Source organism: Rhinoraja longicauda, chromosome 16, assembly GCF_053455715.1.
Source record: "Rhinoraja longicauda isolate Sanriku21f chromosome 16, sRhiLon1.1, whole genome shotgun sequence".
In the NCBI taxonomy this organism is placed as follows: Eukaryota; Metazoa; Chordata; class Chondrichthyes; order Rajiformes; family Arhynchobatidae; genus Rhinoraja; species Rhinoraja longicauda.
This window is the reverse complement of record NC_135968.1, coordinates 8,186,395-8,214,045: the sequence shown is the minus strand read 5'-3', so window position 1 is coordinate 8,214,045 and position 27,651 is coordinate 8,186,395. Positions and strand designations below refer to the sequence as shown.

At 45.5% G+C, this 27,651-nt stretch overlaps 1 protein-coding gene across 2 annotated transcripts in view; it reads left to right on the top strand.

Moving 5' to 3' along the window:
- The window catches only part of minpp1b (multiple inositol-polyphosphate phosphatase 1b), a 57,664-nt gene extending 30,623 nt beyond the window's left edge, over positions 1–27,041 (top strand). Inside the window, exons 4-6 of one of the 2 annotated variants that reach the window (XR_013548265.1) lie at positions 5,908–6,259; positions 23,315–24,487; positions 26,068–27,041. Coding sequence is in view for 1 of the 2 variants with exons in the window: in XM_078413154.1 (XP_078269280.1) it covers positions 5,908–6,259; positions 23,315–23,389 (427 nt within the window). In the remaining variant the exon portion in view is untranslated. Of the gene's footprint in view, positions 1–5,907; positions 6,260–23,314; positions 24,746–26,067 lie in introns of those variants that run through there. The other variant, XM_078413154.1, reaches the window with a different exon arrangement.
- Positions 27,042–27,651: the final 610 nt, after the last annotated feature.

Here is a 27,651-nt window from a genome sequence, read left to right as displayed (position 1 = left end):
CCACCCAACTTGCCCATACCTTTTTTTTAAGATTTAGAGATTTAGAGATACAGCGCGGAAACAGGCCCTTCGGCCCATCGAGTCCGCGCCGCCCAGCGATCCCCGCACATTAACACTATCCTACACACACTAGGGACAATTTTTACATTTACCCAATCAATTAACCTACATACCTGTACATCTTTGGAGTGTGGGAGGAAACCGAAGATCTCGGAGAAAACCCACGCAGGTCACGGGGAGAACGTACAAACTCCGTACAGACGGCGCCCGTAGTCAGGATCGAACCTGAGTCTCCGATGCTGCATTCGCTGTAAGGCAGCAACTCTACCGCTGCGCCACTGCACCGTGACCAGGATGCCCCATTACGCTAGTCCCACCTGCCAGTGTTGGCTTAAATCTCATTAAATCTTTACTATCCATGAACCTGTCAAAATGGTTTTTTTAATATTGTTTTAGTACCTGCCTCAGCTATCTCTTCTGGCAGCTTGTCCATATACCGACAACCCTCTGTGTGGAAAAAGCTGCCCCCTCAGTTTCCTATTAAATCTTTCCCCTCTCACCTTAAATTTATGTCCTCCGGTTCTTGATTCCCCTACTCTGGGTAAAATACTCTGTGCGTTCATTCCTCATCTTCTCCTGGACTGCAACCTTGCTGTGGTGGAGAGGCTTGCGCACTCCAGTGATCCTGTGAGCTATGCCGGATGGGGTCTTATATCCCTGGCAGGTTCAACCAAAGCGGACAGGTCATGGGCGAGGAGGCAGACGAAGCAGTCCCTGGCCCACCAGATTGGGGGTTGGGCGTGGGGTTAACTACCCCACCCTGGAAAAAAGTGAGTTACCGAAACTTTGACAAATGAAAACCAAATTACACACCTGGTTGAAGAAGGTGCCCCAGCGACGGGGAACTTGACGCTTTCCAGACAAACCCGCAAGGACGCTGGGAAGCTGACACGCCTTCTGACGCCAAAGAAATCCATCCTTGTGGGGACATGGAGCATCCGAACCATGTTCCAGGCTGGCAAGGCTGCCACAACTGCCAACGAAATGGTGCGCTACAATCTCTCAGTCCTGGGCTTGGCAGAAACAAGATGGACACAGTCAGGGGAGATCAAATTGGCCAGCGGGCATTCCATTATCTACCCCGGACCTGAAGATGAGGGAGTGACCTGTGGAAAAGAACAAGCCAGGATCCCATTGACTTCCAAATTCGAAGGAGAAAATGGCGTTGGATTGGTCACACCCTCAGAAAACCTGCCACAAACATCACCCGGCAAGTCCTGAAATGGAACCCCCAAGGAAAAAGGAAAAGAGGTCGCCCCAGGAACAGCTGGAGAAGAGGTGTCCAGGCAGAGATATCTGGGAGTGGGCTCAACTGGGGAGATCTCGAAAGAACCCCCGACAACCGAGTGAGGCGGAGGACATTTGTCAATGGCCTATGCTCCCTAGAGGAGCAAAGGGCTTCAGTAGAAGAAGAAGCTTCATTCCTCATCCTCCTGTGCTCTAAGGAATAAAGTCCTGGCCTGTCCAACCTCTCCCTTTCACTCAGGCCTGGCAACACTCTTGTAAATCTCTGCACTCTTTCCAGCTCTATGAGATCACCCCTTAGCCTCTTGCTCTCCAAGGAATAAAGTCCTAGCTTGCCCAATTGTTCTCTATATGTAACTCGGGTCCTCGAGTCCTGGCAACATCCTCGTAAATCTTCTCTGCACTCTTTCTAACTTAACGACATCCTTTATATAGCAGGGTGAACAAAACTGACCATGGAACATGACATACTTTAAATTCTGTTTATTACATTTTCTAAATTAATTTTCTTTTCTGCAATTATATTTTACTGAATCACAGCACAAAATGTTTAAGAAAATAACTGCAGATGCTGGTACAAATCGAAGGTATTTATTCACAAAATGCTGGAGTAACTCAGCAGGTCAGGCAGCATCTCGGGAGAGAAGGAATGGGCGACGTTTCGGGTCGAAACGTCACCCATTCCTTCTCTCCTGAGATGCTGCCTGACCTGCTGAGTTACTCCAGCATTTTGTGCACAAAATGTTTACCTGTTTATTATTTATTTTGTGTCTCTATTTTTTAAAAAAATATTTCATAATTACGTTGTATGTTTTCAGTTTTTAATCATTCATTCTCTGTAAAATGTCAGCAAGTTAAATCATTTCACAAAAAAAATTACTGGAAGATTAGAGATAATTACACAAGGTTTGTTATAATCTAACATTTATTTCCTGTTACTTTTTTCCTCCCTTTGCATTCTCGGGTTTGATCAACATTCCTCTCGTTAATTAACGGAGGGCTTCACCACTGAACAGGATTTAAAACCATGTTCATTTTAATATATTCCTATCACACTTTTATCTAATTCATGTGTTTGTTGACTTACCTGGGGGTGATTTCTGCTCACCCATCCAAATAAAGCGCAGTTTCTGTGTGCCTTTGATGGGCTTGGCTAAACTGCTGGATAACAGAATATATGTTCCTTTTAGCCTGACTATAGGACTCACCACTGAACAAGATTTAAAACCAGGATGTTCATTTTAATATATTCCTATCACTCTTACCTAATCCATGTGTTTGTTGATTTACTTGCGGGTGATTTTTGCTCATCCATCCAAATAAGCATGCAGGTACAGTAGGCAGTGAAGAAAGCTAATGGCATGTTGGCCTTCATGGCAAGAGGAGTTGAGTATAGGAGCAAAGAGGTCCTTTTGCAGTTGCACAGGGCTCCAGTGAGACCACACCTGGAGTACTGTGTGCAGTTTTGGTCTCCAAATTTTAGGAAGGACATACTTGCTATTGAGGGAGTGCAGCGTAGGTTCACTAGGTTTATTCCTGGAATGGCAGGACTGTCGTATGTTGAAAGACTGGAGCGACTGGGCTTGATTACACTGGAATTTAGATGGATGAGAGGGGATCTTACTGAAACATATAAGATTATTAAGGGATTGAACAATCTAGAGGCAGGAAACATGTTTCCAATGTTGGGGGAGTCCAGAACCAGGGACCACAGTTTAAGAATAAGGGGTAGCCCATTTAGAACGGAGATAAGGAAAAACTTTTTCAGTCAGAGAGTTGTAAATCTGTGGAAATCTCTGCCTCAGAAGTCAGTGGAGGCCAATTCTCCGGATGCTTTCAAGAGAGAGTTAGATACTCTTAATGATAGCAGAGTCAGGGGGTATGGGGAGAGTGCAGGAACGGGGTACTGATTGTGGATGATCAGCCATGATCACATTGAATGGCTCGAAGGGCCGAATGGCCTCCTCCTGCACCTATTGTCTATTGTCTAAAGTGCGGTTTCTGTGTGCCTTTGATGGGCTTGCCGTAACTACTGGATATAATGATATATGTTCCTTTTAGCCTGGCTATAGGAGAGGTGGGGGGGGGGGGAGCAAAAGCAATCTGAAAATTATTGGTACAGAATGTTGTGTTTTTGACAACCAAGTGAAATCATTAGTTGGCAAAAACACACCTTTGGAAGGATAAACCAGGATTTCATTAAAACCTACTGGAGAATGAAAGGCTTAGACAGAGTGGATGCGGAAAGGATATTTCCAGTAATGGGAGCGTCTAGAACCAGAGGGCACAGCCTCAGAAAAAAAAGACGTACCTTTAGAATGGAGATGAGGAGGAAGAAGGTGGTGAATTTGTGGAATTCATTGCCACAGACGGCTGTGGAGGCCATTAAGTTATCATAAAATGATAAAAATCATGTAAATGGTTACATTATTGTTGGAGGGCAAACCATTGGGTACTTGTCTGTACTGAGTTTGTACCTTCTCCCCGTGACCACGTGGGTTTTCTCCGGGATTTCCAGTTTCTTCCCACACTCCAAAGACTTACGGGTTTGTAGGTTAATTGTCTTTGCCTTTGGTAGGTTGTTGGTTTCGGTATAATTAGCTTCGGTATAATTGTAAATTGTTCCTAGTGTGCATAGGATGGCGTTAGTGTGCAGAGATCGCTGGTCGGCGTGGAAGCGGTGGGCGGAAGGGCCTGTTTCCGCGCTGTATCTCCAAACCAAAGACTAAACTAAAAAAAGTAGAATTCGGCAATATTCCACCATGTGTGGAATAAAGATTGAACTGCTTATGATCAAGTCAAGGATGCATGGAAGGCAAAGGAAGCAGAAGCAGGGAGGAAGCAGATGAAGATTCTGCTCAGAACACAGTTCAATGCCGCGTGCAAACCTCCAAACCACAACAGCTGCGTTTAAATTACATTTCATAATCGTCCCTGCTTTCAGCAATGTTAGAGGTCACAGCTGCTTTTTCCTTTGGATGACTTGCATCAAGATATTTAAATCCAAAAAGTTTGATTGAAGGATTTCCTTTGATTAAGGTTCATTGGCCATGGTGCCCCATTTTATCCCCCCCTCTCTTCCTTGCGCCCCACCTGGACTCCCATCCATCCTCCCCCTTTCCCCTCTCCGTCCCCTTCCACTTATATTCCTTCTTCCTGCTTCGTAGTTCGCACCTCAGCTATCCTTAATCTCACACTTTTTGCCTTTAAAACGCCAGGCTTTGTCCAACCATCAACCTATCATACCTCTCCCCCCCCCCCCCCCCCCCCCACCTGACTCTACCTGTTGCTTACATGGAGAACACAAAGTACTGGAGTACCTCAGTGGGTCAGGCTGCATCTCTGGAGAACATGGATAGATGGTGTTTTGTGCAGGACCCTTCTTATACTCACACCTCTTCAACAGCTTTCTTTCCCCCCCCCCCCCCATCTCACCCATCCACCAGAATCATTCTGAAGATGGGTCCCAGTGCAAAATGTCACCAATCCATATTCTCTGGAGAAGCTGCCAGACCAGATGAGCTACTCCAACACTTTATGTTTTTTTTTTTTGTTGCAAAACCAGCACCTGCAATTCCTTGTGTCAGCAAACTGAATACCCTGGTAAACTCAAACCACTTGAGAGGCAGTACTCATACATGTATTGTATGGCAGCACTGGATTGTGGGATGAAACCGGAGGTCCCGGAGAAAACCCACACAGGTCACGGGGAGAACGTACAAACTCCGTACAGACAAGCACCCGTAGTCAGGATAGAACCCGGGTCTCTGGCACTGTTCGGCAGCAACTCTACCGCTGCGCCACCGTTCCGCCCATATTTTAACCCTTTGCTTCCGCAGCTATTATGGGGCTTCTTTGTAAGAATTATGCCTTACTTACAGCGTTGGCGTGCAGAGTTCCAGTCAATCTACATTCCGGTTGTCAGATTATTTCTTATTGCCTGTAGCTGTTCCTTTTTTCCATTATTCATTAAAACAGACTAAAGGCAAAAAACAATCTTCTCTCCATAATTACGTTGTCCCGTAACTCACTAAAAGTACAGGGAAACGTATTAGCATTCCCTTGACAAACTCATTTTATGCGCCTGAGCATTTTCTTTATCCAACTTGGAAACTTTGTAAATCTGAAGCATTGCCAAGTTCTTATCCCCCTGGATCACGGCCAGTCAGACTTTGTGGAACATTAGTGCAAATAATTGGGACATTTTAGGTGTCTGTGCTTCACTGTTTTGAATGGTGGAGTTGGCTGGATCAATTGGGTTTGGTTGAAACAAAAGGAAAAAAATTGATTGGAGGGAATATTACTAATTTCCCCCAGGGGCTTCAAAGACACAAAATAACCACAGCACAATGTGCAGAATAAATACTGGACCAGATTTAAAAGACCGGATGATGTTTTGACAAAAGTATGTTCGTATAAGCACAAAATGGAAGAAGGCACTTTGTCGCAAAATCCCTGAACTCAAGGGTGACTGTAAATTCTCCACTAATGAATACAAAACAGTAAGGGAATCGGTCTCGAGGGGCTTACTTTGTGCCAAATCCGTTGAAAAGTATTTTCATAATGACTCTTTAAGTATTTTCCTTCTCTTTTTGCACACAGGAACCAGACGATATCACACCCTGCCGTCCTGCGATTTGGCCACGCTGAGACCCTCCTGCCAGTTTTGACTCTCATGGGGTATTTTCAGGATGAGCGGCCCTTGCTAGCGAGCAATTTTGAAGAGCAGAGGAATCGCAAGTTTAGAAGCGGGCGGATTTCGCCCCTTGCCGCCAACCTCCTCCTTGTGCTGTACCAATGCAATGAAGCGCGGAGCCTGGGGGAAAAGTACAAGCTCCAGTTGTTCCTGAACGAGAGGCCTCTGCCGTTTCCTCAGAGCGGAAAACTGGTCTCCGACTACGACGAAGTGAAGAGCCACTACCAGCAGCTTATTGACACACTGAAGTTTAGCAATGTATGTGAGTTTGCCTCAAGGGAACAGTTAGAGAGTGCAGAACATGATGACCTATGAGTAGGGGGAGGGGAAATTGCAAACCGAAGGCAGACATAAAAAGCTGGAGTAACTCTGTGGGTCGGGTCTGAAGGAAAGGAATAGGTGACGTTTCGGCTCGAGACCCTTCTTCGGACTGAGAGTCTGGGGAAATGGAAGCGAGAGATATAGAGCAGTCGTCGTACTAGTTTTACTGTCGTCCTGTTGGAGTTCATTTGTCAGTTTAACTCGTTGTCACCTATCCCACACCCAACAATGGCCTAGATCCAAAATGCTGGAGTAACTCAGCGGGACAGGCAGCATCTCTGGAGAGAAGGAATGGGTGACGTTTCGGACCCGAAGCGTCACCCATTCCTTCTCTCCAGAGATGCTGCCTGTCCCGCTGACTTACCCCAGCACTTTGGGTCTATCTTCGAATTTAAACCAGAATCTGCAGTTCCTTCCAACCCAACAACACCTCCTTACTGTGAACCCCACATTCCCGTGATTATCGTTGCCCCAGTCTGAAGAGGGGTCTCGACCCGAAACGTCACCTATCCCTTTTCTCCAGAGATGCTGCCTGACCCGCTGAGTTACTGCAGCTTTTTGTGTCTGCCTTAGGATGACGTATGAGTTAACTCTGATGGGATTGGGTTGGTTTGGTTTAATGTTTAGTTATAGACAATAGGTGCAGGAGGAGGCCATTCGGCCCTTCGAGCCAGCACCGCCATTCAATGTGATCATTCTCAATCAGTACCCCGTTCCTGCCTTCTCCCCCTTACCCCCTGACTCCGCTATCATTAAGAGCTCTATCTAGCTCTCTCTTGAATGCATTCAGAGAATTGGTTCTTCTTCTTTTCCACACAAGGCAGAATTTGACTCAACATATTTCTTGAAAATCGGCTGGGAACAAATCGCATCTTTTGGGACAGGAAATTATACTTTCTCTTATGTGTTACACTCACTTCAGTCCTTGTTAACTGATGTTCTCTGAAAGCAGCACGGCAGGTGTAGCTGTTTCGAATGGATTTGTTATCATGGAAAGTTTCGAAACTCCTGCACCTCTAAGGAAAAGATGGACACATTCCTTCTCTCCAGAGATGCTGCCTGTCCCGCTGAGTTACTCCAGCATTTTGTGTCTATCTTCGGTTTAAACCAGCATCTGCAGTTCCGACCTACACACCTCGAAAGAAAAGGTTGCATTGGGTTTGTGTGAATCTTTGGCAATTAATCTAACAGCCGGTTCATCTGAGATAAAAATAGAAACGCCCAGCTGGGCAGGAAACGTCTGTACACGGAGAAACAGGTAACGTTTCCAGTCCAAGGCCTCTCAGAATAGTAAGATGAACATCTGATGATCAGCCATTGATGGAAAATCATCCAGTACCTGAATTTTACAGGTCCACCTCCGATTTTCCGGCACCCTTGGTTCCAGAGTCTTTCTGGATTATTCCGGAACCAACAGAGGTCACGGCCTCCGGGAGGAGTCAAGCGGTACCGGTACAGTCCGCCTCACCCGGCCCAGGCGCCACATTTAAGGGGGTATTTCCAGGGGGGATTTCAAGTGCACTCTCGTAGTTTTATCCAGATCAAAGGAGGCGCTGGGCCACCAGTTGCCGGAAAATCAGTGATGAACCTGTATTGTGCTTCTCTTTTGGTTCTAATGAGGTTGTTTATTAATGATTCATATATTTATTGGTCAAGTTCCACAAAAATCATATGCACTTGTATATTTCCCAGCCATTATTATGTTAACAATGCAACAGCTTCAGTGTATTCACGTCCTTTGTGTTGTAACTTGGTGAACAACAGTTGCAGAAGTTCAGTCTGAGCTCTTAAGTTGAGACCAGTGTGGCATGAAATTGCACTCAGACCAGTGTGACCTGGCTTCTTTGGGACCACTAAAGTGATTCTAAAGCTTTGCAGTGCTTTATATTCATTTATGTTCAAATAGCATTTAAGGAAGTGAGGTTGAAATCTTTTTTGTATCTTACATAACCTCTCTACATTTAGAGAATTCTTTAGATCCTGACCCAAAATGTCACCTAGCCATGTTCTCCAGAGATGCTGCCTGACCCGTTGAGTTACTCCAGCACTTTGTGGCTTTCCTAGCATTGTTTGTGTTTTACATAATCTCTCAATAGACAATAGACAATAGATGCAGGAGGAGGCCATTCGGCCCTTCGAGCCAGCACCGCCATTCAATGTGATCATGGCTGATCATTCTCAATCAGTACCCCGTTCCTGCCTTCTCCCCATATCCCCTGACTCCGCTATCCTTAAGAGCTCTATCCAGCTCTCTCTTGAATGCATCCAGAGAATTGGCCTCCACTGCCTTCTGAGGCAGAGAATTCCACAGATTCACAACTCTCTGACTGAAAAAGTTTTTCCTCATCTCAGTTCTAAATGGCCTACCCCTTATTCTTAAACTGTGGCCCCTTGTTCTGGACTCCCCCAACATTGGGAACATGTTTCCTGCCTCTAACGTGCATTTGTATATTTCCTCTATACTTAAATAATTCTAACAAGTTGTTACAACTAAATGGAAACACAGGGAACTACAGATGCAGGTTTACAGACGAAGACACAAAATGCTGGAGTAACTCAGCGGGTCAGGCAGCATCTCTGGCGAAGGTGGATAGGTGACATTTCGGCTCAGGATCTTCCTTCTGAAGAAACATCACCTATCCATGATCTCCAGAGATGCTGCCTGACCTGCTGAGTTACTCCAGCACTTTCTGTCTTTCCTATAATTGGTGTTTGCATCTTACATAATCTCTCTACACTTTAGAGTTCTAACGCCCAACCAAATGGAGAACTGCAGATGCTGGTTTACAAAAAGAGATACAAGGCACTAGAGTAACTCAGCAGATCAGACAGCATCTCTGGAGACTGTGGTTAGATGACATCTTCAGAAGGAGGATCCCGATCCTAAACGTCACTTATCCATCTACGTTCTCCAGAGATGTTGCCTGACCCACTGAGTTACTCCAGCAGTTTGTGTCTTGTTCTGTCCCAGCTAATGTTTGTTTCCAAGCAAGTATCATCCTGACAAAATATCTGATATCCAATATTACAGCAGTCGAATGAAAGGGAATCAGCATATGTTAGTGGGCAGTGGAAAATCAGTGAATTAAGTGCTAGTATGCGGGGCTCAGTTAGATGTTATTTACAGACTTGGATAGTAGTGATGTTACAGAGAATATATATGAACGGACATCAGCAAAGCATGAGAGATTTTTGTTTTTCACACTAAATAGCCAAAGTGATAATAGCCAAGATATTTTCCGTGAAAAAATTATTTTTGGAACTGATCGGTGAATTAGCCATACCAGGCTTAGTTATGAGTAACAAGCCCAAATTAATAAATAATCTGAAAGGAGGGAAGTGCCTTGAGATGTTTTTAACGTGATAAAGATTGTTATTAAATTCTAGAAATAGCAAGACCATGAACAAATCAAGTAGGGCAACGTTTGTGGAATGGGATGCAATCTGGATTAATTTTTTTAAAAGAATTTAAGTTAGATAAGGAAAGCAAAAAGGTATTTGTAAAATCTATGATCAATATACATTTCTAAGGAACAAAATTACCTCAGTCTTGGTTTGGTTTATTGTCATGTGCCTACATACAGTTAAACATCTTTGTTTGCTTGCTGTCCCATTAAATCATTACGATACATGCATACAATCGACATACACAGATACAAAGAGAAAAATGCCAGATTGTTATAGCGTAGTAGCATTGCAGCTACTGAGAAAGTGCTGTTTTTTTTATAAACAAGTGCAAATGCCGCAATGAGGTAGGCTGGAAGATCACGACTACGCCTTTAAATTATGAGAGAGAAGAAGCTGTTCCTGAATCTGCTGGTATGCGCTTTTAAGCTTTTAGATCTTCCCAACAGCAGAGGGGAGAAGAAGGAATGATCAGGATGTAATTGGTCCTTGATTATGTTGGCTGCTTTCCCGAGGCAGCGTGAAGTGTAGGTGGAGTCCAAGCGGGAGGAAGGTTGGTTTGTGATGGACTGGGGTAATCCACAACTCTCTGCAACTTCCAGTGGTCCTGTGCTGACCTCTTGCCAAACCAAGTTGTGATACCTCCCTTCTGTAATGCAGAAGTTGTAGAAGCTCGTAAGAGTCGTTGGAGATATGCCAGACATCAGTCTCCTGAGCAAGTAGAGGCGTTGGTGTGTCCAAGACAAATTGTTGGTGATATTTACACCCGGGAGCTTGAAGCTCTCAACCTTCTCCACTTTGGCACCATTACTGACTGGAGTATGTACACTACCTTGTTTCTCCAAGTCAATAATTAGCTCCTTCATCTTGCTGACATTGTATAAAATCATGAGAGGAATAGATTGGGTAGATGCATAGAGTCTCTTGCCCAGAGTAGGTGAATCGAGGACCAGAGGACATAGGTTTAAGGTGAAGGGGAAAAGATTTAATAGGAATCTGAGGGGTAACCTTTTCACACAAAGGGTGGTGAGTGTATTGAACAAGCTGCCAGAGGAGGTAGTTGAGGCTGAGACCATCCCAACATTTAAGAAACAGTTGGACAGGTACATGGATAGGACAGGTTTGGTGGGATATTGACCAAACCCAGGCAGGTGGAAGTAGTGTAGCTTGGACATGTGGGCAAGTTGGGCCAAAGGTCCTGTTTCTCCACGCTGTATCACTCTATGACTCGATTGAAGGAGAGATTGGCGTATTGACACCATGTTACTAAGTTCTCTATCGTTTTCCTGTACCCCGTCTCGTCTTTGTTCATCTAGCCCACCTTGGCAGTGTCTTCGGCAATCTTTGTAAGTGTGGTTCGAGCAGGAATTGGCCACACAACCGTTGGCCATCTTACTGTGTCTTATTGCGAGGGTCGGCAAACTGCAGTGGGCCAAGGCTGTCTGGGAGGCTGGAGTTAATGTGCGTCATAACCAGCCTCTCGAAGCACTTGGCGATGGTGTACGTCAGAGCCACTGGGCTGTAGTTATTGAGGCACACGACCTTGCCTTTCTTTGACACCAGGAAGGTAGTGGCCTTAAAACAGGTGAGAACCACTGAATGGAGTAGGGAGAGGTTAAAAGTGCCCGTGAATACTCCTGCCAGCTGGTTCTTGTAGGTTCCGAGGATGGCTCATATATGTCAGCCATTGAGGCAAGATAGAGTCCAACAATCACGCTACGCGAACAAAATTAGTACCTGAGTAAAATAGGGTTCAACAAACAGCATAAAACAAATAAGCCAAGAGTGTTTTATTGTCGTACGTCCCAGATCAAACAATGAAATTCTTTCTTGCAGCAGCACAACAGAATATGTAAACATAGTACACTGCAAACAGTATAATAAACGAGAGGGAAAAAAACTTACAGTATACTGCACATACACTGCATATGTACAGAAGGTAGACACAACACGCTGGAGTTAACTCAGTGGGACAGGCAGCATCTCTGGAGAGAAGGAAGGGGTGACGTTTCGGGTGGAGACCCTTCTTCTGACAGAAACAGGTCTTGACCCGAAGCGTCATTCCATCTCTCCAGAGGTGCTGCCTGTCCCGCTGAGTTACATCCAGCATGTTGTGTCTACCTTCGATTTAAACCAGCATCTGCAATTCTTTCCTACACACACTGCATATGTGTACTGCATATAATATACATTGCACTATTATTGTTGTTTTTATGTCTGAAGAAGGGTCTCGACCCGAAACGTCGCCCATTCCTTCTCTCCCGAGATGCTGCCTGACCTGCTGAGTTACTCCAGCATTTTGTGGATAAATACCTTCGATTTGTACCAGCATCTGCAGTTATTTTCTTATATATATTATATATATATATATATATATATATATATGCACTATTATTGTTTTTATGTGTGTATTTGTATGTATATATATATATATATATATACACACATATACATACGTACACATAAAAATAACTGTGTGATAATAACAATAATAGTCTGTTTAGTTCAGAGCTTAATGGAGGTTGTAGTGTTTAATAGCCTGATAGTAACAAGTGCTGGAAAAAGAAAATGCAAGTACTAATATTGAAAAGTTGTGAAAATAGAGGAATGGTGGCAAGAAATAACATCATCCCATTTAAAAACAGAGCAAAATGATTCTGTAAGTGACGGTGGGTTTAAAAAGCAGATTTGTTAAACCAACTCTCTATTCCTATCCCCGATGGAAGAGGAAAACACAGAACAGCACAGCACAGACAAAGCCCCTTCGGCCCACAATGTCCCTGCCGAACGTGACGCCAAGTTCAACTAATAGTCACAGAATGAAACAGTGTGGAAACTGGCTCTGGCGCTGTAAGGCAGCAACTCTGCCGCTGCGCCACCGTGCCGCCACTAACAGTTGCCCTATTTCAATGTTGAATATTTGCCATTGTTCTTACCGCAGCCACTAATCCTGGAAGGGAATTCTGCTGCATAATTTCTGGTAATTTACAGTAATATATCGGCTTCAGTCCTAGAGTGATATGGCGTGGAAACAGGCCCTTCAGCCCAACTTGCTCAAACCGGCCAACATGTCCCAGCTACACTAGTCCCACCTGCCTGTGTTTGGTCCATATCCCTCCAAACCTGTCCTGTCCGTGTACCTGTCTAACTGCTTCTTAAACATTAGGATAGTCCCTGCCTCAACTACCTCCTCTGGCAGCTTGTTCCATACACCCACCACCCTTCTTGTGAAAAAGTTGCCCTTCAGTTTCCTATTAAATCTTTTCCCCGTCACCTTAAACCTATGTCCTCTGGACCTCGATTCACCTACTCTGGGTAAGAGACCGTGCATCTACCCAATGTATCCCTATCATGATTTTACACTCCTCTGGAAGATCACCCCTCATCCTCCTGCGCTCCAGGGAATAGAGTCCCAGCCTACTCAACCCCTCCCTATAGCTCAGACCCTCTAGTCCTGGCAACATCCTTGTAAATCTTCTCTGTACCCTATCCAGCCTGACAACATCTTTCCTATAACATGGTGCCTAGGGCTGAACAAAATACTCTAAACGCGGCCTCACCAACGTCTTATACAACTGCAACATGACCTTCCCAACCTCTATACTGAATACTCTGACTGACGAAGGCCAATGTACCAAAACCTCTCCTCTGCCTGCAAGTGACCCATATCCCTCCGTTCCCTGCGTAAAGTAAAATACCAGTGATAGATGGAAAAATTACAAATGGATCAAGGGGAGGAAGATATTGGATTTCAAATATATCAGAATTGTAATGGAGGATATAAAGATAAATCTGGAGAACGTAATAATTTTTCACGACAGATTATCCAACTAATTCTGTGGGAGGATTGCAAAAGTTCAGTCATATCCTTTCAAACATAGGGTAAAAAAACTGCAGATGCTGGTTTAAATCCAAGGTAGACACAAAATGTTGGGGTAACTCAGCGGGTCAGGCAGCATCCCTGGAGAGAAGGAATGGGTGACTTTTCGAGTCGAGACCCTTCTTCAGACTGATCAAAGCATCATTTGATTCAGGAAGTATTTAAGAAGTACCAATCCAGTGATTCATTGATTCATTATTGCCACCTGTCCCAAGGTGCAGTGTTTTTTTTTTGTCGGTTTGCATACAATACACAAACAGTCGCCAAGTATCTAGTGCTGGCAAAGTTACAAAAGTAATCATCATGAGGTCCCGATAGTCCCTCTTTGTTCTCGACCACTTCTTCCCCCAAGAACGGTTCACTAGCGAGCCGTCCCTCTTCTCTCCAGTCCATCCAACTCCGTGTCCTCTGGGCATCTTGGAGGAAGTGTAGAAGACGCTTTGCGAGGATGTTGCCGGGACCAGAGGGTCGGAGCTATCGGGAGAGGTTGAGTAGGCTGGGACTGTATTCGTTGGAGCGCAGGAGGATGAGGGGTGATCTTATAGAGGTGATCTTATAAAATCATGAGAGGAATAGATCGGGTAGATGCACAGAGTCTCTTGCCCAGAGTAGGTGAATCGAGGACCAGAGGACACAGGTTTAAGGTGAGGGGGAAACGATTTAATTGGGAATATGAGGGGTAACTCTTTCACGGAAAGGGTGGTGGGTGTGTGAAACAAGCCGCCAGAGGTGGTAGACGATAGACTACCAGGAGTAGGCCATTCAGCCCATCGAGCCAGCACCGCCATTCAATGTGATGATGGCTGATCATGGTAGTTGGGGCTGGGACTATCCCAATGTTTAAGAAACAGACAGGTACATGGATAGGACAGGCTTGGAGGGATATGGGCCAAACGCAGGCAGGTGAGACTAGTGTAGCTGGGACATGTTGGCCGGTGTGGGCAAGTTGGGCCGAAGGGCCTGTTTCTACACTGTATTACTCTAAGACTCTAAGAGAAGATGGGATAGGAGCAAGGTCACCACATTGGCTTCCTCCCTCTACCTTCTCTCAGTCAACCAGAAGCTGGTCTTGCCATTAGCTTGCCTATGCCCTTCTCCCATTCCTTTTACAGAGATGCTGCCTCACAGCGTCAAGTGACCCAGGTGCTGTCTGCGTGGAGTTTGCACGTTCTCCCTGTGACTACGGTTTTCTCCCACGCCCCAAAGACATGCAAGTTTGAAGGTTGATTGGCTTCTGTAAAATGCCCCTGGTGTGTAGGGAGCGGGTTCAAAAATGGGATAACGTAGAGCCAGTGTGAACGGGCGGTCGATGGTTGTGCCAGACTCGGTGGGCTGAAGGACCTGTTTCCATGCGATATCATTCAATCATTCAGACAATGAGAGTTCCTAGCATAATCCGAATGCCCAATTAAGTGTAGGACCACTTACCTTCGTACAGGTGAAGAAAAATAATTTACAGAATACATCTCATTGTTGGTAAAATATCTGTTCAAACATGTCACAGAAAGTCTGCCGTTATACATTTCAGATGTGTAGGGATGAACTGCAGATGCTAGTTTACACCGAAGATAGACACAAAATGCGGAAGTATTCAGCGGGACAGGCAGCATCTCTGGAGAAGGAATTGGTGACATTTCGGGTCGAGATCCTTCTTCAGACTGAGAGTCGGGGGAGAGGAAAATTAGAGATAAGGAAGGGTAAAAAGAGCATGTACGTGTGAAAAGGACAGATCAAAGCAGACGAAGACCAAGGAGATGTACAATGGTTCATTGTTGGCAATGGGGAAGGTGGACAACGAGGCATACAAACAGTAACATTGATCAGGAGGACAGTGGAACTAGTCGGAGAACTAGGGTGGGGGAGGGACGGAGAGAGAGCGGGAAAGCAAGGGTTACTTGAAGTTAGAGAAATCAATATTTATTCCGCTTGGTTGTAAGCTGCCCATATATTTCAGATGACCTGTTCTTAGCTCCAAGAGCAAATGAATGTGAAGTGGTGGGATCCCTTTCAGTAACATATGACAATAAACAATAGACAATAGGTGCAGGAGGAGGCCATTCGGCCCTTCGGGCCAGCACCACCATTCAATGTGATCATGGCTGATCATTCTCAATCAGTACCCCGTCCCTGCCTTCTCCCCATACCCCCTGACTCCGCTATCCTTAAGAGCTCTATCTTGCTCTCTCTTGAATGCATTCAGAGAACTGGCCTCCACTGCCTTCTGAAGCAGAGAATTCCACAGACTTACAACTCTCTGACTGAAAAAGTATTTCCTCATCTCCGTTCTAAATGGCCTACCCTTTATTCTTAAACTGTGGCCCCTGGTTCTGGACTCCCCCAACATTGGGAACATGTTTCCTGCCTCTAACGTGTCCAACCCCTTAATAATCTTATATGTTTCGATAAGATCCCCTCTCATCCTTCTAAATTCCAGTGTATACAAGCCTAGTCGCTCCAGTCTTTCAACATATGACAGTCCCACCATTCCGGGAAATCTACAACGCACAGTTTATTGCTGACCATTGCTGTTAGAAGAACTGCTATGTACCAGAATAATTACTGATCTCTTCAACCCAGACAACCAAGCATAATAAGACTCGAAAAAAGATTCGGGAACTCAATTCAAATGTACACCTTTACATTATTTACTAAGATGGTTTCTTGTACTAAAAATAGACACAAAATGCTGGAGTCACTCAGCGGGACAGGTAGCATCTCAGGAGAGAAGGAATGGGTGACATTTCCGGGCGAGACCCTTCAGACGGAGAGGCAGGGGAGAGGGAGTCATAGAGATATGGACGGGTCAGGTGTGAAAACACAGATCAAAGGGGACAAAGCTATTGGAAATGTTGAATGGTACACTGTTAACTGAGGGGAAGGTAACAACAACGCATAAAATCTGTGATATTTAATCAGGAGGACAATGAAACTAGTCAAAAGAACTAGGATGGGGAGGGACGGAGAGAGGGGGGAAAACTTGAAGATAGAGTAATCCATGTTCACACTGCAGGGGTGTAAGCTGCTCAAGCGAAATATGAGATGTGGTTCCTCCAATTTGAGTTGAGTCTCACTGACATTGGAGGAGGCCCAGGATTGTATAATTGTGTACATACTGATTGTATCTCTCGTTGTCACCTTCCCCTCAGCTGACAATGTACCATGTGTATGAAGGATCTGCAGGTGCTGGTTTAAACCAAAGATACACACAAAATGCTGGAGTAAATCAGCGGAACAGGCAGCATCTCTGGAGAGAAGGAATGGGCGACGTTTCGGGTCTGAAGACGGGTCTCGACCTGTAACGTCACCCATTCATTCTCTCCAGAGGTGCTGCCTGTCCCGCCGAGTTACTCCGGCGTTTTGTGTCTAACAATATCCCATTCTACATTTCCTTGATCCCTTTGATCTGTGTTTTCACACCTTACCCTTCCACGTCTCCATGTCTCCCTCTCCCCTGACTCTCAGTCTGTAGAAGTGTCTCGACCTGAAACATCGCCCATTCCTTCTCTCCAGAGATGCTGCCTGTCCCGCTGAGTTACTCCGGCATTTGGTATCTATCTTCGGTGTAAACCAGCATCTGCCGTTCCTTCCTACACGTTTCATGCACTAAATTTGCATTCTAAACCATAACCCCCAACTTGGTCACCTAACTCATTAACAAATAAGCATGAAAATTACAACACATGCACATCCACCCTTCTGAAAATCCCCTATAATGTAGTTACTGATTGTCACACTCGCTAACAACACTGGAAATGTTGGATATAATTGTAAGAACTTTGAAAAGAACTATGCATCGAGTCATAGAACGTGGAAACAGATCCTGCGGCCCACTTGCCCACACCAACCGACATACCCCATCTACACTTGTCCCATCTGCCTGCATTTATCCCTGTAAACCTGTCCTACCCAGGTACCTGTCTAAATGTTTCTTAAACAATGCGATAGTAGCTGCCTTAACTCCTGCCGCTCGTTCCATACACCCACCGCCACTTTGTGCAACAAAAAAAATGTTACTGAAAAATTCAGGTTGGCCGAATGTAACTCCAGGAAGCTTGACAGTTCAGTTTAGTTTTGAGATACAGCGTGAAAGTCCAAGCCAACCATCGATCATCCATACACAAGTTCTATGTCATACACTCGAGAGGCAATTTACCGAAGCCAATTCACCTACAGACCCGCACGTCTTTGGAATGTCAGAGGAAACCGGAGCAGCCGGAGAAAAACCCACGCGGTCACAGGGAGAACGTGCAGGCTCCACCTAGACTGCAGCAGCCGCAGTCAGGATCGAACCCGGTTCCTCGGCGCTGTGAGGCAGCAGCTCTACAACTGCGGCACCACTGTGACAATAGACAATAGGTGCAGGAGGAGGCCATTCGGCCCTTCGAGCCAGCACCGCCATTCAATGTGATCATGGCTGATCATTCTCAATCAGTATCCCGTTCCTGCCTTCTCCCCATACCCCCTGACTCCGCTATCCTTAAGAGCTCTATCCAGCTCTCTCTTGAATACATTCAGAGAATTGGCCTCCACTGCCTTCTGAGGCAGAGAATTCCACAGATTCACAACTCTCTGACTGAAAGAGTTTTTCCTCATCTCAGTTCTAAATGGCCCACCCCTTATTCTTAAACTGTGGCCCCTTGTTCTGGACTCCCCCAACATTGGGAACATGTTTCCTGTCTCTAACATGTCCAACCCCTTAATAATCGTATACGTTTCGATAAGATCTCCTCAGCATTACAGCTATACAGCATTAAGCATCTTGCATAATTGATCTTGCCAATTGCCCAATGGCTGGTGTTCACTACCCATTAAATGCATTGCTTTTGCCTTCTGGGCATTATCTTCCAAAACTCAACCACAGCCATCAAAGAGAACAAGGGCAGTTGATGCATAGAGGGGGAACCTCAGAATCTGCCCGTTCTTCTCCAACTCACACATCATGCTGAGTTGAAAAATATGTTACCCAGTAAAGAAAACGTCCAAATCTCATGGCAATGCAACAGTCTCAATGATGCCCTTTGAGGAAGCCCAGCTAAGCCCGGACTCGAAGTCTCTAATCCAGGTCTGTCGGTGGATTCTTCATGGAACAGCCGACAAACCTATAAAAACAACCATGATTTACTAGTTGGCGAAAGTAGCTCAATGCATCATTTGTGGATGGTTACTGAAAGCATCCTTGTTAGAGGAATGCAAAGCCAGAGGAAAAAGTAAACGTAAATAGTACAGGGATGAACAGACCCCCTCTTCACCCTTCACAACTGAAGCTTTTGTTTGAAAACTTGATCCTTTCCAAGAAATTCAATTCTGGCTCGAATGTTAGGACTAATTCCAAACACCTTCTTATCTACTCCAGACCTGTTCATGGGTGCAATCGTATGCTGCAATTTGCTTGATCATTGGGTAGGGGCCTCTGTAGCGATCTAACACTCCAAATTGTCGCTCGAGCTTGTCCAAACATTTTGCTGCCACGACACTATCTCCGAAGAAAAGTTTCTTTTTTGCTCCTGAGATCTTCTGGGATTTCCCTCTGGGTGTTAGCTGGGTGGCGCAGCGATAGAGTTGCTGCCTTACAGCGCTTGTAGCGTCGCAGTCCCAGGTTCGATCCTGATTACGGGCGCTGTCTGTACGGAGCGTGTACGTTCTCCCCGTGACCGCGTGGGTTTTCTCCGGGATCTGCAATTTCCTCCCACACTCCAAAGACGTACAGGTTTGTAGGTTGATTTGCCCGGTATAGGTGTGAATTGTCCCTAGTGTGTAGGATAGTGTTATTAGACAATAGACAATAGGTGCAGGAGGAGGCCATTCGGCCCTTCGAGCCAGCACCGCCATTCAATGTGATCATGGCTGATCATTCTCAATCAGTACCCCGTTCCGGCCTTCTCCCCATACCCCCTGACTCCGCTATCCTTAAGAGCTCTATCCAGCTCTCTCTTGAATGCATTCAGAGAATTGGCCTCCACTGCCTTCTGAGGTAGAGAATTCCACAGATTCACAACTCTCTGACTGAATTTTTTTTTTCCTCATCTCAGTTCTTAATGGCCTACCCCTTATTCTTAAACTGTGGCCCTTTGTTCTGGACTCCCCCAACATTGGGAACATGTTTCAATAGACAATAGACAATAGGTGCAGGAGTAGGCCATTCGGCCCTTCGAACCAGCACCGCCATTCAATGTGATCATGGCTGATCATTCTCAATCAGTACCCCGTTCCTGCTTTCTCCCCATACCCCCTGACTCCGCTATCCTTAAGAGCTCTATCTAGCTCTCTCTTGAATGTATTTAGAGAATTGGCCTCCACTGCCCTCTGAGGCAGAGAATTCCACAGATTCATAACTCTCTGACTGAAAAACTTTTTCCTCATCTCTGTTCTAAATGGCCTACCCCTTATTCATAAACTGTGGCCCCTGGTTCTGGACTCCCCCAACATTGGGAACATATTTCCTGCCTCTAATGTGTCCAACCCCTTAATAATCTCATACGTTTCGATAAGATCCCCTCTCATCCTTCTAAATTCCAGTGTATACAAGCCTAGTCGCTCCAGTCTTTCAACATATGACAGTCCCGCCATTCCGGGAATTAACCTAGTAAACCTACGCTGCACTCCCTCAATAGCAAGAATATCCTTCCTCAAATTTGGAGACCAAAACTGCACACAGTACTCCAGGTGCGGTCTCACTAGGGCCCTGTACAACTGCAGAAGGACCTCTTTGCTCCTATACTCAACTCCTCTTGTTATGAAGGCCAACATTCTATTGGCTTTCTTCACTGCCTGCTGTACCTGCATGCTTCCTTTCAGTGACTGATGCACTAGGACACCCGGATCACGTTGTACGTCCCCTTTTCCTATCTTGACACCATTCAGATAATAATCTGCCTTCCTATTCTTACCACCAAAGTGGATAACCTCACACTTATCCACATTAAACTGCATCTACCAAGCATCCGCCCACTCACACAACCTGTCCAAGTCACCCTGCAACCTCATAGCATCTTCCTCACAGTTCACACTGCCACCCAGCTTTGTATCATCTGCAAATATGCTAATGGTACTTTTAATCCCTTCATCCAAGTCATTGATGTGTATTGTAAATAGCTGCGGTCCCAACACCGAGCCTTGCGGTACCCCACTAGTCACTGCCTGCCATTCTGAAAGGGACCCAATTATTCCCACTCTGCTTTCTGTCTGTCAACCAACTTTCTATCTATGTCAGTACCGTACCTCCAATACCATGTGCTCTAACGTGTCCAACCCCTTAATAATCTTATACGTTTCGATAAGATCTCCTCTCATCCTTCTAAATTCCAGTGCATACAAGTGTGGGGATCGCTGGTCGATCGCTGAAGGGCGCGTTTCCACACTGTATCTTTAAACTAAACTAAACTAAACAAGATGCAGCGCAGAAACGAGCCCTCGCCGACTTGCAATCCCCGTACACCAACACTACCCTACACACATTAGGGACTATTTACAATTACATGCCCTGCAAACCTGTACGTCTTTGGAGTGACGGAAGAAACTGGAGATCCCGGAGAAAACCCACGAAGGTCACAGGGAGAATGTTACAAACTCCATACAGACAGCACCTGTAGTCAGGATTGAACCTGGGTCTCTGGCGTTGTAAGGCCATCTGCAGTGTAGGAAGGAACTGCAGATGCTGGTTTAAACCGAAGATGCTGGAGTAACTCAGCGGGTCAGACAGCATCTCTGGAGGAAAGGACTAAGTGATGTTTCGGGTCGAGACCATCTACAGTGCAGTTATCCACCTTGTTGTAGATGGGTGCCGAATCTTGTAGAAACAGAGCAAAATATAATCGGCTAAAGACTGGATAGATTCGGCTTGTACTCGCTGGAATTTAGAAGATTGAGGGGGGATCTTATAGAAACTTACAAAATTCTTAAGGGGTTGGACAGGCTAGATGCAGGAAGATTGTTCCCGATGTTGGGGAAGTCCAGAACAAGGGGTCACAGTTTAAGGATAAGGGGGAAGTCTTTTAGGACCGAGATGAGAAAGTTTTTTTTCACACAGAGAGTGGTGAATCTGTGGAATTCTCTGCCACAGAAGGTAGTTGAGGCCAGTTCATTGGCTATATTCAAGAGGGAGTTAGATGTGGCCCTTGTGGCTAAAGGGATCAGGGGGTATGGAGAGAAGGCAGGTACGGGATACTGAGTTGGATGATCAGCCATGATTATATTGAATGGCGGTGCAGGCTCGAAGGGCCGAATGGCCTACTCCTGCACCTATTTTCTATGTTTCTATGACATATAAATATCTTGGTGAACACACTGAGTCTTTTTCTCAATGTACGAGAATCTGGAACTGCAGGACGTGGGTTTAAAGTGAGAGGGGGGAAAATTTAACAAGAACCTGAGGGGCCAGATTTTCAACACGGTGAACATACACAGCGAAGCTTTCACATCCACAGAAGGTGACTTGGTGCTCATTGAATGTAAATCCAGCGATGGATTCCTTGCATAACTGCAGTGACCACACTGAGTTTTTTTTGTGGAGTCAAGGTAATGGGCAAGGAGTAGATTCTCACAGTGCTTTAGGTTATAAGTGAAAGGATCAGAATTAGGCCTTGTTCCTGAACTACAGCCAAAACGGTACACGATAGCACAACAATTTTAGGCCCACCTTACTCACCGTCGTCCCTTTGGTGCTAATGGAAGAAGTTTCATTGAAATCGGTGTTATATTTTTAAAGTTATTCACATTTTAAAGTTTAAATTTATCTCCTAGGGAGGGGGGTGGAGGGAGGGAGGGAGGGGGGTGGAAGGAGGGGGGAAAGGAGGGAAGGGGAGGATGTTGAGGGGGATGGAGTGAGGGGGAGGGGAAGGGGAGGGGAGGGGAGGGGGAGGGGAAGGGACGGAGGGGGGGAGAGGGGAGGGGGGAGGGGTGGAGAAGAGGGTGCAGCACCAATGCAGGAGAGGTTTGGGCACAACGGGTCCACTTGATCTAGTATCCGTCCAAACCTATCCTATCCATGTAACTGTCTAAAGGTACAAAGAGCAAGTAAAGTGTGAAAAGGAGCAAACGACGATCATGGAAATATCCCCACAGCCAACAATGAACCATTGTATACTTCCTTGATCATCGTCTGCATTGATCTGACCTTTTCACATCTTACATGCTCATTTTAGCTTAGTTTAGTTTAGTTCAGAGATACAGTGTGGAAACAGACCCTTTGGCCCACCGAGTCCGCACCAACCAGCGATCCCCGCACATTAACACTCTCCTACACACACACACCAGGGACAATTTTACAATTTACACTTATATCGAGCCAAATAACCTACAATCCTGTGCGTCTTTGGAGTGTGGGGGGAAGCCGAAGATCTCGGAGAAAACACACGCGATCACTGGGAGAACGTACAAACTCCGTACAGACAGCACCCGTAGTCGGGATCGAACGCGGGTCTCTGGCACTGCAAGCGCTGTAAGGCAGCAACACTACCGCTGCGCCGCCCTGCCGCCCTGCCGCCCTACCCCACCCTGTACCCTTCCATATCGCTAGGTTCTCTCTGCCCTGACTCTCAGTCTGAAGAAGGGTCTCGACCCTAAACGTCACCCTTTCCCTCTCTCCAGGGACGTTTCTGAGCTACTCCACCATTTTGTGTCTATCTTCAGTGCTGTGTAGTTAATGTGCATGTTTTAAAACAAGGTGATTTTCAACACAGGACACTAAAAATCTTCTCTCTCTTCCACAGGTCTGTGATGACAGCAACTGCTACAATTTTATTTTCTTTCTCGTTCTCATTTTATTATTTATAGCCTATTTTTAAAGTTACCCTCAGTTTGAAATTCTGCATCCATATATCACGCTCTGTAGGATTTGTAACCCAGCATCGCATTGCTCTATTGCTCAGAAGAGAGACAGACAGCCTGAAACATCTAGGCAATTAATCCTACATCCTACCACAAGTTCATGTCATAAAGTGATAGAAGCAGAATTAGGCCATTCGGCCCATCATGTCTACTCCACCATTCAATCGTGGCTGATCTATCTCTCCCTCCTAACCCCATTCTCCTGCCTTCTCCCCATAACCCCTGACACCCGTACCAGATTTAGATTTAGATTTAGAGATACAGCGCGGAAACAGGCCCTTCGGCCCACCGAGCCCGCGCCACCCAGCGATCCCTGCACATTAACACTATCCTACACACACTAGGGACAATTTTTACATTTACCCAGTCAATTAACCTACATACCTGTACGTCTTTGGAGTGTGGGAGGAAACCGAAGATCTCGGAGAAAACCCACGCAGGTCACGGGGAAAACCCACGCAGGTCACAGGTCACGGGGAGTACAAACTCCGTACAGACGGCGCCCGTAGTCAGGATCGAACCTGAGTCTCCGGTGCTGCATTCGCTGTAAGGCAGCAACTCTATCGCTGCGCCATAAAAAATATCCACTGACGGCCTCCACAGCCTTCTGTGGCAACGTTTCAGACTTACTTTTTTTTTCATGCAATTTATTCAAATCTGCTTTCATCACATTTTCATCTATTTCGTCGTAAATATCCTAATATTTCCTATTTCAATCACATAACAAGAAAAAGAAACCATGTAGGAGGGTCCCACTTCCTCCAGAACTAGAATGATGACGTTATTCTTTAGGCTTCACTTGTTGCTTGCTGAGGCTGTTGTGGAAACTCATTTGAGACAAGTAGCACAGTTTCAGGCTCTTGCAACCCTCCAAGCTCAGTAGCACCAATTACATTCGTTGCCCACTGATCTGACTTAGGTTAAACAGCAAAGCAATTGAGATCAGATGCAGAAACATTAAGAGGAAAAAGACAAAAAAAATGCAGCTGCTCTTTAACAACTGGACTGTCAACGAACGTTGGTCTTCAGAAGAGGCATGAGGTCCACAGATAAAGGTATGAAGATTGGAAACTAATTTCTTCTCTTGAACTGCTTGAGTTTAAGAAAATGACACTTCAGAAAAATGAAAGCATACTCGTAAATAATTATTTCTCGCAAATTACACTTGGGGTTGGTGGATTATACGGTGGCAAATCACGACGATAAATTATATTTGCTCTGTGTTCGTTTTTTCTCCTGAGTTTTTTTAGAGATATAGCACGGCAACAGGCCCTTCGGCCCACCGGGTCCGCGCCGACCAGCGACCTTCGCACACTAACACTACCCTACACACACACTGGGGACAATTTTACATTCATACCCAGCCAATTAACCTACAAACCTGCACGTCTTTGGCGTGTGGGAGGAAACCGAAGATCTCGGAGAAAACCCATGCAGGTCACGGGGAGATCGAACAAACTCTGTACAGACGGCACCCGTGGTCAGGATCGAACCCGGGTCTCTGGCGCGGCAAGGCAGCAACTCTACCGCTGCGCCACTGTGCGGCCATAAAATAATCATAGCACTTTAGGAAATTGAAAGCACACTCATAAATAATTATTTATCGCAACTTCTACTGGGGGTTGACGCATTATTACCGTTGCAAGTAATGAAGATAAATTATATGTAGGTGGAATTAGTTTATTGTGTGTAGACAATAGGTGCAGGAGGAGGCCATTCGGCCCTTCGAGCTAGCACCGCCATTCAATGTGATCATGGCTGATCATTCCTGCCTTCTCCCCATACCCCCTGACTCCGCTATCCTTAAGAGCTCTATCTATCTCTCTCTTGAATGCATTCAGAGAATTGGCCTCCACTGCCTTCTGAGGCAGAGAATTCCACAGATTCACAACTCTCTGACTGAAAAAGTTTTTCCTCATCTCAGTTCTAAATGGCCTACCCCTTATTCTTAAACTGTGGCCCCTTGTTCTGGACTCCCCCAACATTGGGAACATGTTTCCTGCCTCTAACGTGTCCAACCCCTTAATAATCTTATACGTTTCGATAAGATCCCCTCTCATCCTTCTAAATTCCAGTGTATACAAGCCTAGTCGCTCCAGTCTTTCAACATATGACAGTCCCGCCATTCCGGGAATTAACCTAGTAAACCTACGCTACACGCCCTCAATAGCAAGAATATCCTTCCTCAAATTTGGAGACCAAAACTGCACACAGTACTCCAGGTGCGGTCTCACTAGGGCCCTGTACATCTGCAGAAGGACCTCTTTGCTCCTATACTCAACTCCTCTTGTTATGAAGGCCAACATTCCATTGGCTTTCTTCACTGCAATTTTTCTCTCCTGAGGTGTACAGTAATAAAGCAATTTTGATGAAACAATGCTGCATCGAAGTAAAGCAATGGATGAGATTATACAATCAACTATTGAAATGCAACATTCCACAGCAACAGTAACCCTGGCACTCCCTCTCTCTCCATCCCTTCCCCACACAAGTCGCATCAGGTTCCTGTTCTCACCTAGCAAACAGCTCATAATGATCTGTTTCCTTTATCATTGTTATTTCCTTGCACATCTTTCGTTCATTGTTCTATATCTCTCTATGTCACCGTCTACACCTCTCTTTTCCCCTTTTCCAGACGAGTCTGAAGAAGGGTCTCGACCCGAAACGTCACCCATTCCTTCTCCCCAGAGATGCTGCCTGTCCCTCTGAGTTACTCCAGCATTTTGTGTCTCGTCTTCAGTTTAAAACAGCATCTGAAGTTCCTTCCTGCATTGAACAGGTGTGTTGTTGCATTGCATGCACGTCAATATCGCAATTCATGGCAACGTCACCAAACGCTTCTTGGAACCATGCCAAGCCACATCTCCAGAGATGCTGCCTGTCCCGCTGAGTTACTCCAGTTTTTTGTGTCTATCTTAGATAAAATGAGTTTAGTTTGGATTAGTTCAGAGATATAGCGTAGAGCCAGGCCCTTTGGTCCACCATGTCCGCACCGACAGGTGATCACCCCGTACACTAGCACTATCCGACACACTAGGGACAATTTACAATTTTACCAAAGCGAATTGGCTTTAACTGGATCCTGTATATTGCTAATGTGTCAGATGCAAAAGTGAAATAACATAGAACGTGCTCAGTGGGCCGAAGGGCCTGTTTCCACGCTGAATCTCTAAACTAAACTGAAACCAAATACTCTAAAAGTGGCCTAGTCCAAGTGATGTCATAAGTCATAAGGTCATAAGTGATAGGAGTAGAACTAGGCCATTCGGCCCATCATGTCCACTCTGCCATTCAATCATGGCTGATCTATCTCTCCCTCCTAACCCCATTTTCCTGCCTTCTCCCCATAACCTCTGACACCCGTACTAATCAAGAATCTATCTATCTCTGCCTTAAAAATATCCACTGACTTGGCCTCCACAGCCTTCTGTGGCAATGAATTCCACAGATTCACCACCCTCTGACTAAAGAAATTCCTCCTCATCTCCTTCCTAAAAGAAATGTCCTTTAATTCTGAGGCTATGCCCTCTGGTCCTAGACTCTCCCACTGGTGGAAACATCCTCTCCACATCCATTCTATCCAAGCCTTCCACTATTCGGTACGTTTCAATGAGGTTCCTTCCCCCCCCCCCCCCCCCCCCCGCTCCTATACTCAACTCCTCTTGTTATGAAGGCCAACATTCCATTGGCTTTCTTCACTGCAATTTTTCTCTCCTGAGGTGTACAGTAATAAAGCAATTTTGATGAAACAATGCTGCATCAAAGTAAAGCAATGGATGAGATTATACAATCAACTATTGAAATGCAACATTCCACAGCAACAGTAACCCTGGCACTCCCTCTCTCTCCATCCCTTCCCCACACAAGTCACATCAGGTTCCTGTTCTCACCTAGCAAACAGCTCATAATGATCTGTTTCCTTTATCATTGTTATTTCCTTGCACATCTTTCGTTCATTGTTCTATATCTCTCTATGTCACCGTCTACACCTCTCTTTTCCCCTTTTCCAGACGAGTCTGAAGAAGGGTCTCGACCCGAAACGTCACCCATTCCTTCTCCCCAGAGATGCTGCCTGTCCCTCTGAGTTACTCCAGCATTTTGTGTCTCGTCTTCTGTTTAAAACAGCATCTGAAGTTCCTTCCTGCATTGAACAGGTGTGTTGTTGCATTGCATGCACGTCAATATCGCAATTCATGGCAACGTCACCAAACGCAATAGG